At 42.7% G+C, this 12701-nt stretch overlaps 1 protein-coding gene across 2 annotated transcripts in view; it reads left to right on the top strand.

Annotated features, from left to right (window-relative positions):
- Positions 1–727: 727 nt before the first annotated feature.
- Positions 728–12701, top strand: part of ago3a (argonaute RISC catalytic component 3a) — a 37741-nt gene continuing 25767 nt past the window's right edge. Inside the window, exon 1 of one of the 2 annotated variants that reach the window (XM_067600874.1) lies at positions 728–1577. In XM_067600874.1, coding sequence (XP_067456975.1) covers positions 1559–1577 — 19 coding nt within the window. In that variant the 5' untranslated portion in view covers positions 728–1558. The remainder of the gene's footprint in view (positions 1578–12701) is intronic. The other variant, XM_067600876.1, reaches the window with a different exon arrangement.

Here is a 12701-nt window from a genome sequence, read left to right as displayed (position 1 = left end):
AACACTGAAAGAGGTTTTCCTCGCTGTAATCGTTCCTCTTGTTCATACTGGCTATTAAAAGATCCCCTTCATATGTGCTTTCAAAAATCCAGTGTCCATGCAGTTATTTTGTGCAAAAATGTATTTAAAAGTTTATTTGAAGCTTATATGAGGCTTCAGCAGTCTGAGTTAGTCATATCATGTGGGTATCTACCACATTTACAGTCTTTTTAGCATCAAATTCCCTTTTTGTGTTTCCTCAGACAGTGTTTCCCTGTTGAGCTGTGGTGGAAGAATAGTAACAAAAAGAGGGACTTTGGCACTAAAAAGACTAATGTTGAAAGATATCTACTTGATTTGACTCATATGGGCAGCTGAAGCTTCATATTAGCTTCTGATAAGCTTTTAAATAGATTTTTGTACAGAAGGAGGCTTGTGGATTTTGGCCCCCATCACTAATATTGTAAATGCATTATGAGGGGATCTTCTAATGGCCAGTATGAAGAGGAGGGATGATTATGGCAAGAAAAACCTCAGTGTTCATTTGGGCACCTGACCATTGTTTTTAAGACAGACTTGAATCTACTACAGCTGATGATAGGTGGCTCAAAACTCTTATTAATTCATAGATTCTGATTTATGAAAGGCTTTTCAAAAAGATATATTATCCACTAATTTATTCATAGTATTGTAAACGTAGGGTTACCTTTGGATGAAGGCGGAGCTGGTTCTTGACGTCTGCTGACAGAGCCACAGAGCCCACCTCTTCCTGTCGGTGTCAGAAAGGCAACTTCACCATATTTAGCTGGCTTGCCGAAGCCCTGCAGAGTTGATCTGTCAACCAGACTGAAAATCTTGATACTTATCGGCGGATACAACCCGGTGCTGACAGCTTTATTCTCGCACCGTGACACACACTATAGAAGACGACATCGTTGGGATACGGTGCTTGGGAAACGGAGCCGTGTCAGCGGCTGTTTTTAATGCGATAAAAGTAACCGTCGTCTGACAGAATTCCAACTATCCAACTGCCGAGCTAGCCAGCTAGCTAATTACTGTAGCTACGCTCGCTCGCTTTGCCGTAGATACGAATTTATGTCGTTTCTGTTCATGTTCAGCTATCGGTAGGAATTTATTTGGACTCATTAACCCCGCTGTGATGATCTCCTGACAGCTCCTCTCGTCCGTTCCTGCCACTTTTCTAACCCTAGCTAGCGAGCTAACTTGGGCTAACTAGCAGGTTTTTTACTGCCTCAGCGTCGCGTTGAGCAAGCAGTAAGTAAGTTAGCTTTCGCCGTGGCAGTGAAATCCGATTGGATACGTTGACCGTGTATAAACGGCGGCGTGAGGACACGGGGACGCCGAAGATCCGGCCCCGGCCGGCGAAACGACCGTACCTAAAGGGCCCCTTCTGACAGCCTGCAGGGAGGGGAGCTACAGTAGTATAGACCGGGGCACCCAGCCACTCAGCGCCGCAGAGGCGTTGCACTGCCGAAGGAGGCACCGGATTGAACGGAGGAAGAGTACCAGACATTTGACAACTGTGATCCGGGAAGTGAACCGGGCAGGGACCTCATGAATGGAAATCGGAACTACAGGTAAATGATTACGTAGAGTATTTTTTTTTCCCACCAAGCTGTGGACTGTTTTATATGACATGTTTCAGTAGAAGACGGTGGGGGTTGTTTCAGTTGTGCTTCGCAGCCACCGTAAAGCTTGAGGGTGTTAAACCGTGGCCAGGGAGTTTTTTTAGCCTCTGTCATTTTGCCTAAACATGAGTCACAGTTGAAATGGTTTCATTTAACGAGACTTTTCGTCATGCGAGAGTCAATTCAACTTTTCCCCTTAAACTGTAAAGTAAAAGTAAAACATGTGGCTGTTGTAATCAATGTATACATCAAGTAATTTCCCCCCCGAGGGTACAGATGAGTTAGAAGTAAGTTCAGTCACTGTAATTTCATCACCATCGGTCAGGTGTGTGGCTTCATCTACCAGGTGCTGTCAAGCCTGGTATTCCCCTCGGTTATCAGAAAGACACCCACACCATTAACTTTTATTATGATTTTAGTTCTCATGGTGCAGAAGGAGATGTTGAACATATTCAACTCAAATCTAGTGTGGCCAGTTACCTGAGAACTTATGACAGTGAGTAATTTATCTGTCCTTTAAAGGCCCTGGGGTCATGGTCACCCACTGACCCCACACTGACCTCAGCATATTTAGCATTAGCTATGCCCATGCTGTGTGCATAAGGTATCTGTCTAATGCTGTTTTTTAATTCCCTAAGAGTGAGTAGGTAACCACTATTCTTTATTAAGAACATTGACAGGATCCATGGTTGTATTTTGAACAAATGGGATATGTTGAACCTGTGATTTACATATTCGTTTTCCCACCTACAACACCACCCTCAGTTGAAAAACATCTAAACCTTGCTGTTGAATCTGTTTATGTACTGTAGTAGTCTCACATAACCCTGAAAATTCCTGTCCCGACCCTCCAATGATAAAAACTCTGCACCTAGCTCATGGCCAGTAAACAGTCTCTTTCTTGGTCGTAGTGGCAGTTAAACAGTCCCAACTGCCTGGCTTTGTGTCAGCTGTGGAAGCTTTCCACTTATGTGAACATAAACTGAATGCCAGGTACTCTTGATTAGCCTCTGACACATGATACAGCAGTTGATCCCTCACCCACCTCCTCCTCCTCCTCCTCCTCCTCAAGAGGAGATCCCTCTCTGCTACCCACTGCCTCATTAGTGTCTGGGCTCCTCTCAGTTGGGACACTTCCCAGTGTCTGTAGCATAAGGGAACAGGAGGTGTTTTCCCAGTAACCAAGCACCTACAGTAATGTTAAACAGTTGTGTGTGTGTTGAGGCAGGTGTGCGAGCCCATGGTATACTGTGAACTTGATTAAATGTGGTGTGTTCTCATCAGCAAAATACCTAGCTTATGACCAGAAAGAAACACCTGTGTTAAGCGTGCACAGGATTTATAAAATGAAAATTTTGTCACGTGTTTAGGCTCAATCACATTAGATATAGACCTAGTTGCATATAGACCTGCAACAGTTAGTTTATTAATCAATGAGTCAATGGACAGGAAAATAATGGCAACTATTTTGATAATCGATCGATCAAAATGCCAAACATTTCAAGTAATGGAAATGAGAACACATCAGATGTAATATCATGAGGAGTATGCTGCCACTCAGCCTTACATTAACTGTGTATGGGAGCGAGGTTGATGCTTTCACTTTGGGAGACATTAATGCCAGTCAGAGGCATGTTTCACTGGATAACTTTGTGTATCCTCCATCTAAGTCTCTACAGGATCTTGATATTGTGTGTGTCGGTGTTTGTTTACAATTGTATATCACCAACTGCCACAGGCCCACCAGCGAGCCCAGTGCCTGGGTGAATGATTAAAAGGGGGGGGCCCTCCATCAGTCAGTCAGTGGCCTGGAGAGTGGTGTGGGAAAATACGAATTGATCGCACAGCCTGCTTAGAAACTTGACAGTCGTTTCTTCTATCCGGTAGTAGTAGTATGAGCAGCAGCACATGTGGCATTAAACCATGGCTCTGGAGAGATTAGCACTAGTGATATAATGAGTGCAAGGCTTTCGAGCCTTAAGCAAATCAAATCTATTTTGATGTGCTAACCCTGTGGTATGCCCACGAATAGCTTGTCACTTGATATTGATGCAATGTTACATTATGGCTGAGTTGCAAAGCTTGAACTAGTCAGAATTTTCAGATTATGGGTTTAATCTCACATTTCATTAACTCAACCTTAAATTAGGGCTGGGCAATATGTCGATATCATATCGATATCGTGATATGAGACTAGATATCATCTTAGATTTTGGATATCATAATATCGTGATATGGCACAAGTGTTGTCTTTTCCTGGTTTTAAAAGCTGCATTACAGTAAAGTGATGTCATTTCCTGAATTTACCTGACTGTTCTAAGCCCACTTAGTCATCATATCCACATACCTTAAATGGAAAAATGAATATCAAGGTGTTTCCTACCAGCTGAGCAGTTTGGATGGATAACCTGTGATTGTCAACTGCACTAGAATTGAGGTGATTTTTTTTTTTTTTTTTTTTTTTTTTTTTTTTTGTCATCATAGCAATCCTTTCTTGTGGCGGCAACCGCTGTACACATATATGTACTTGGTATATTGAAAGATGTGGCTTACTGGAAGATAATGAATGAGATGTGGCAGATGTAGTGCAGCAAGGGGATCTCCCTCACCCTGCACCTGTCACACTACACTTTGCGACCAGGTGGGATTTGAGTTGGCTGGAGATGACTCAGCTTGGTATAAAAGACAGCCTTGGTGGATGTGGGTCCATTTACAGTCCATTAACACAACATTTAAAAGAAACGGCGCTAGTTTCAAAGAGATGCTCTCTTTGGGGTATTTTTGAGGATGTCTAAAATTAGCATGCTTTCTGTTTGTTTGTCCTATTGATGTCTTATTCTTATTCTTGCCTCTCTCCCCATTCTTTACCCTCCTTCTTTCTCACACATCTGTATTTCCCGCTCTTTTTTTTTGGTTCACAGACAGTTACCACCCTCCCCCTGCCCCCCCCTTTCCCTTCCTTGGTTACTGCCTCTATTTCCCTCTCTGTGGCTCAGTGGGAAACTCTGCCTTCCCTGTCATTCTCCTTGTAGGTTGGTTCTATGTGGATTTTGTGCAGACAGTGGGGTCGGCTTTGAGGGAGGGCTTAGTACTTGATTTGCAGTCTCTCCCCATAATACTCAGTTCATTCAAGCAGCCCACTGACAATAGACAACCCCCCATCCGCAACCCCAGCCACCCATAAGGCTAACCATTGCCATATTGTTGGAGGTTTCTGTGTAGAATGCAGTTTGCTGTTGCTCTTTGGGCTCATTGTGTCAGAGAGAGATTTCCCCTTGGCTTAATTTTACCAAAGAAAATGAAAAAAACTCTCCTGTTAATCCCTCTTAGAAGATTCAAAACACTCATTGTTTTTGTTAAGACAAAATCAAGCTTCGGTTTTGTCTTTCAGTGTATCCACTATATTCACGGTGCACCGCTGCAGAATGATTTCCACTCGCACACTGTGCAAGCGTGATAACACCGACCGACCACATTGACTAGTGCATCAAATCTCAGAATCCTCCCTCTCTCTTTATTCTTCAAAGGACATCTGTGTGAAAGGTACTGCTATAAGAGTAGCGTAGCTCTGTTAAGGAACAGGGCGGTGCGGTAATGTGTGTGTGTGCATAGCGAGTGTGTGGTCGAGCGAGTACAGAGAGCGAGTGGCAGAAAAGTGACGGTGAATGCGAGCAGAGCAGAGCAGGGGAAAAGGTGAGCAGTAGGTTGTCAGTCGGGCAGTAAATGTACAGTTCAGACTACAGCATGTGAGGTAATAAATGCTGCAGCTTCTTAAGACCAAGACAAGTCTTTTGCTTCCACCACTGCTGATTAAAGTGAAGGGGTTAGCCCCAAAGTTAGCGACAATGGGTTAGCCTAACCTGACCAGGCTCCCCTTAAGGTGGAGGTGACAAGCAGTCAGCCCAGGGGAAGCCCTGTCTTTTAAATTAAAATCCTAAATAGCATCAATCTAACCAGGACAGGTGCTGCTTGATGTTAAATCTCCACTGATGTATTGTCCTTCTGCATATTTTTATTCTTTCTTTCTCATACTCCTTAGATAGGAAGAAAAAGTGTTGTTTCAGCTGAGCACTCAATTAAAATACAATAAACACCAACAAGTACACGCTTCAAATATGTTGTCTGAAATGCTTTTTCTATTGTATTGTCACAGGGCTACAGCTGTGGGGCATGTATGTTTTATGTTTTGCTGGAAAGTCTTAATCATGTGTTGGTGTTGTAGACTGAGAGGAAACACTGCTGGCCGACACATGCTGTTGTCAGAGTGTGGGGCTGAAGGCAAACTCCTGCGAGAAGTCAAGGGATTGTGTGCGTGCGTGCGTGTGTTTGTGTGGAGGAGGAGGAGGAGAAAGGCTTGAGGTTGTGATGTGTCACAGAGATTAGAAGCCAGAGCAGCCAGACCACGCTTCTTTTCCACCACCACCACCACCACCTCCTCCTCCTCCTCCTCCTCCTCCTTCTTTTCCCCTTCCTGAGATCTGTTTTTTGGGGGAGCTACAAGGGGCTCATTTTAGGGGGAGGTTGTGGACAGGAAGAGAGGGACTTGGATGGAGAAGTATGTGCGTGTTTGGTCGGGGGGCTTACTGGAGGACAGACAGACAGTCGGTCTATTTATCAGTAGCGGAGAGAAAGAGTCCAAATATCTTCATTATTCAACACAGTCTTGAAATGAGGATTGTTAATAGTTTTATGCCAGCAACTTTTTCTCATATTTAAATGCATAATATGTAATTTCTGCTGCTAGGGGTCTCTCAATCAAAACAATAACAAAAGACGGAGTTTGATGACGTCGTGAAGTAGCGAGGGATCATGGGAGTTGTTGTCTTCGTTTTTTAGACGACCAGCTTCTCCTGGTTCGGATTCCTTCAGCGTTCGTCGTTCAGGAGATTAGTCCGGGAGCTGAATTATCCGCAGACTCTCCTCCTCTCCAAAACAAACAGACCTGGTGATTAACACCGGTTAAAAACAGTGAATATAGCAGTTTCACGTTAAAAATCAGTGTTTCTCCGACGCTGTTCGGCAGACACAGGATGTCTGGAGGGGCTGCAAGCCGAGCCGCCGCTAACGTTTGCTCAGCTTGTTTCTCTGACGACTTAAGACTCAAATGTTCAGCAGGTTTTTACTGGGAGCCAAATTATCCGCAGAGGTCTCCTCCTTTCCAAAACAAACGTACACGATGATTAAAACAGGTAAAAACACTGAATAAAGCAGTTTCAGGTAAAAAAAAATCAGTGTTTCTCCGAGGCGGACACAGGATGTCTGGGAGGGGCTCTGTGCGAGCCGAGCTGCTGCTAACGTTTGTTCAGCTTGTTTCTTGTTTCTGTCAACTTAAGATCCAGACGTCCGATGATTAAAACCCTTCATCCGGTTAAAAGATATTTCGTAAACGTGCGGCTTCAAACTGAATAAAAGTCAAATTGTAATTGATAATATAATATATAATTGATTTATCATCTTGTGCACGTATACTCTTTGGTAGAGGGGTATGACACCATTGAGAGGTGAACAAATTTAATGGACCCTTACCTTGATTAAAATGACAGATTTCTCTTGGTTTGAAAATTATTGGAAACATTCGGCGTAATGTAAGTACACAATTCAACAAAATATATAACATAGGTCTAGTCATTTTTTAGACATTTTAATGCTGAATAGTTACATATTATAACTTTAAAGTCACAGTCAGTATTAAAAATAGTAGATAGTAGTAAAATTAGAGGTATATTTATAATTGAAAAGTGTGACTTAAATGTTTCACAGAGGGAAATATTTATGAAGCTTATGATAGTCTTCCTTTCATCCATCTGCTAATACATTAATCAGACATGATGGCTGGCTATCATCATTTACCCAAAAAACAAGTACACTTTGCCACGCGATCAAAGCACTACTTACAATTAATTGAATTTGTCCATATTATCCAATTTTAGGTTAGAGAAGAAGAAGAAGCTCTATGTCTGTATGTCTTTGAATATATTGAAGATCAAACGAAATACTGTATGTTGTAGATAAACTTCAATCAGTCAGCTGAAGGATTATGATTAAAAGTTTTTGGTCCGATTTTGTGGATTAAAAAAAAAAGAAAACTGTCCGCAGCCAGGAGTGTCATTAGAAACCTATATTGTTTCTGGAAAGACATGTTAAGTTTGAACTGGAGTTACAGTTGACACAAAGGAGTCTTGCCACAGATAACTACAGTGTAGGTTTTGATTTATCGTTCAGTGTTGGATTTCTCCTGTTGATAGCACCACCGCAACACCAGGCGGATGTATCATATATGATCAGGCTTTGATTGTGTGGCCCACAATGACTATATTTACAATCTTTCATTTACTCTGTGATGTTAGCGACAGTTGGAAGGTTGTTTCGTTTCTGAATATGAAACTATTCTGTGGGTTGCGTTGAGCAGAATGTTTGCAGTGGAAATGACTTTGTTAGATGTGGGTTAATGAAAAGGAGAAAATAACTTCGCCTTTTTTTTTTTTTTTTTTTTTACTTGTTTCATGTTCTCTTCCCTCTCAACAATCTCTGATGGCATCAGAAACCTGGAAGAGGAAACATAGGCAGCCCAAACTGACTAATTCCAGTTCTTGCGACATGTAGTAATTTCTGAGGAGGTGCACGTCAGCTACGCCATCACTTCCAGAGCCTACACACGTAGCTACTGTAAGTGTGGCGTAATCCCATGGCTAAATACTGAGGATAAGTGGGAAAATATTATTTTTTATTTGTGATCTCAGCAAACTGACCCTTTTTAATGCAGTAATCTGAATATTATCTTGTTTTGGCTAATTAACTCATTAGAGTGCATGTAAACTCTCAGAGTGACAGAGACCTGCCCAAGTCAGCATAAAAAGTCAACAAGCCCTGGCCCCCGTCCACTGTTCCACTCAAGCTGGACTGGCAAGACTCTGAGGACACAAGGCTCTATTTAACATGCCCAAGTGGATTCTCCTGGTTAGTGTAACAGAGCTAGTACTTTGTGTGTGTGTGAATATATATGTGTGTATCCATCACCTATCTGTGCCAGTGAGACTGTTGGGCCTTCCATAATGCTACCGACTCAAAACAAGCTTTTCACTATATTGATTCTTAACCCCCTCCGAATCCCCCCCACTTGCTGCTCACAGAAAACACTTCCCTCTCATGTACAAGGGTTGGGTCGGTTTCTGGTTCTGCCAGTCCGGTCCGGTTTTGCCAGTACGAGCTTAAACCGGTTTGATTTTATGCAAACGACTGAACCGGCATTTGTCATCATGGGGCCGGCTGCTGCTGTCCACCCCAGCTGGATGGCAAAGACGAGCCGGAGGAGGTAGGCTGACCCGGGCTAAGATCTGCAGATCTCACTGATGACCCGGATAAACCCAGCTGGCCTGCTTCCAGCTCCCAGCAGTCTGAAATCAGCTTGTTTTTAACAAACCGCAGATACAAAGGGACACGATAAATCATTTTACCAGCCTGTGCGAGGGCTAGCAGCTAGTTAACATGGCTAGCATCGTTAGCATAGCCGTGCCATGCTATGCTGTTTGTAGCCTATGTAGACTACACACAACAGCATCTAGGTACAAGAAGAAAAGTTAAGTTGAATGGTTGTTGTGAGAACACAATGTGTAAATCAGTTGTCCTGACTATGGTGCCGCTACACTCTCATTTTTGGGCTCTCCATTCGGGAGCGGCTGAGTCCCGTGCAACATCTAGTGGTAAATTTCGGTATTACCGGTCCAGTCTGGTATTTGGCTTAATATCAAACTGGTTGGAAATTTTTTACATCGGCCCAGCCCTATCATGTACACTCCTTCTCTGTTTTCATTCTGGCCTGTTCGCTCACACACATGCAGTCTGTCACTCTGCCTCAGGTTCATCCTGAGGGAGATTCAGACATTCTTACACGTTGTTGTGACTGACCAGGCCCTCTTCAGCCTGTCAGTGTGTGGCTGCCTGCTGGTGTTTATCTGTGGCAGAGAGTGGCAGTGACTCCCATGGGTGCCAGATGCAACACTCCAGAGTTTGATGAGGGGAACAGAAGGGAGGAGTCTGACTGCGTGACCGCGTGTGACGTGCATCAGCCCTTCCACGCCAGCTATCACTGTCTCTGTGTATGTCTATGCGTGTGTGTGTATGTGTGTTTCTAGGGTTCTGCCTGCTGTGACTGACGCCATTGTGCCTCGCCACTGAGCACTCACTCTGTTCCCACAGCTCAGGCTTCTCTGGATTAGAAACACAACAGCTGTATTGTGTGTGTGCGTGTGTGTGTGTGTATGTGTGTGTTGCTGTGGGTATGTGTGTGGACATGTGCACTCGTTAGCAGCGTGGACGTTTGTGTACTAGGGGGGATGTGGCTGAGGGGGTTAGCAGGGACTGGATGTCAGCCTAGCTTCTCACTATCCAGTTATTCTGGCTCACAGCCCACTGTGTACAGTGTGACTGTGTTGTGTTGCAAAGCAGTAGAGTGGAAAGAGTTCACATTGCTGAGATGTTTCTGCAGAATATTCATATGCTAAAAAAGGCACCACAAGTATTAGTGTATTTACATTTATTTCACTTTATTCCAAATGCACTATCACAGTATAGCACTGGTGCCTCATTAGCTGAATGGTATCACTCAGCTTGGTTTACAGTTGGTTAACTAAATTATAATATACTTGCGCTGACCACAAATTACCCATTGATGCAAAGAAACCACCAAACGAACTCATTAATGTCACTGGCTGCACATATCATTGATTTGCATGTATATTTTATTCCATTTTGTCCAGATATGTCCAATAAAGAATGAATAAATCTTAGGTCCTTACCAATGAGCCTTTTCAAACTATATTATTAGTGTTTACTGCACGATTATACCAGTGCTGGAGTTGAACCATACTAAAGAAATTAAGAAAAATGCTGACAATGCTGGTTACAAAGCTTGGAGAAAGCCTTCCTAACCTTGATTACATCGTCTACATTGGAAGTTAGACTGCAGCTATTCACCTTGCCAGTTGACTTGTGTAAAACTGATCCTTTAAAAAAAAAAAAAAAAAAAAGTGCCAGAATATGTCCACATGCAGTGTTGCCAGCTAAACCGCAGAAACAACACACAAAATCAACAAGCTGCTAACTGGAGCTGTGTGTTCAGCATACTGAGCATACTGACGGACAGCAGGAAAGTGGATTATGTTGCAGGACTTGTAGGAGTCGTTTGAGAAGTTTCCATGGACGTTTCAGTACTGTATTTCTGCCATGAAACATGTTATTTTTGGAGTACATTGTAAGTGACAAAGATGTATGCTAACCACAGCGGCTGTTCTCTGAAATAGAAAACTACCAGCATTTAATAGCCACCTTTCAAGGCTACGGGGCCTAAGCATATTAAAACATAGATTTGGTTGTCCTGGTTTGTATAAGATATTGTCAACATTAAAATATTTCATTATAACTATCTGTAATTGGAAGTACTATAGTTGGCCCAGCAAAATATTAATTGAAAAACATAACCAACATTTATGAAAACAGTATAATGCAAATGAATGATACAATGAATCCTTATATTAAAGGATAATTTCTTTCTTAATGCAAAACCCACGCTGCCTTTGAGTCAGAGTTATTTTGATTGTTCTTCTGGCAATAAATGGAAAAAAATACAAATATATTTTCCAATGTATATAAATATATCGGAAGAAAATACTTCTGAATGTAACTGTGCAACCAACCAACAAGCCCACAGCTTGAATAGCAATTTGTTTTCAACACCATGCCACAGAGTTGCTGCAATTTCACTAAAATAAGTAAGGAGTTAATTTTATTCACGGTCAAGAGGGGTTACCCCATCTCTGTTGCCTCTCACTGTCTGAATGTACAGGCTTAGGAAATGAGAAACAAACTGATAGACAGGGGGAGGATAGAGTTTTCTCTCCTCTGTTTGTTAAAGCACGTCCTTCCTGTAATTATCTGAAAGTGCCCACACACACACGATGTGCAGCATTTCTCAACTCAACCAGGGGAGGTTTCTTTCCTTGAACCCTCGCACTCACCGTACAAAGAGTCAATAAGCTTTTGATATGTCTGTGTGGATTTGCGGGTTGAGTCCTCACTATTTGTCATAGCCGTCTATAGCATGTCACACGCCAACAGCAGACGTCTCCCTGGTGGTATCCCTGACAGGCTCTTGATCAGTCTTCAGTGTTGCTGAATTGCTGAATTTGGACTGGTTCCTGTAAACTCATGCAAGCTTCTCTGTTTGCCAGTGGTTGTACAGCTTCCCAGACACCGTGCAAGTCCTGAGAGTAGCCATTCTGACAGATGTCTTAGTCATCTCATAACAGTTACATTGGCTGCATGTCTTGGACAGTTTTTTGTTTCACATGCATATTGAAGGCATTAGTATGATCTGTCTGCAGGTAAGGTACCACATGAGTCGCCTCTGAATCCTGAAGCCTGAGAATGAAGTACGCCGCTGTCCCAGTCTCCCCCACCTCCATCCCCGTCTTCTGACCCCCTCGGTCCTGCTCTTGTGGACAAGCACGTTTGTTATGTCTGTTTGTGAAGGGAACAGGGACACAGTTTCCAAGAAGGAGCGATAGGAGGGAGATATCTGATATGTTGCTGAATGAGCGGGGTCAGGTTGGCTATTCTGAAAATGTTGGAAAACACATCTGTGTGACATGCTGGGTAGATTTTCAACATCACAGTATGTTGTCTCGCCTGCCATGTGCGTGATGTTGTAAGGTCCCATCTGTGTTCACAGCAAGCAGTAATCACTTAAGGAGGCCAAAGTAAATTTTAATCTTAATCTTAATCTGCAGGTTCCTTAAATGACTGCTATATACTAGTTTCAAAAAGAATACCAAACTCTACTACATGAAAGAAAAAAAAAAAATCCTCCAGCCTCTTTCCCAAAATATAAAGTCAGTTTTTTTTTTTCCCACAAGAGGTTTGGGTCTCGTCTTTTTTTTACGAGTTCAATTTTAACTCTTGAGGTTTTCTAACATTTCCCCACATGCATGACACATTCGTTCGTGAAGAAATATGAACAGTTTCTTTGTAACCATTACAGAGGGATACTTAAAAAATCCCAACATAACAATGTCTCAA

This window comes from Thunnus thynnus, chromosome 10, assembly GCF_963924715.1.
Source record: "Thunnus thynnus chromosome 10, fThuThy2.1, whole genome shotgun sequence".
In the NCBI taxonomy this organism is placed as follows: Eukaryota; Metazoa; Chordata; class Actinopteri; order Scombriformes; family Scombridae; genus Thunnus; species Thunnus thynnus.
This window is presented reverse-complemented; position numbering and strand designations above follow the sequence as displayed.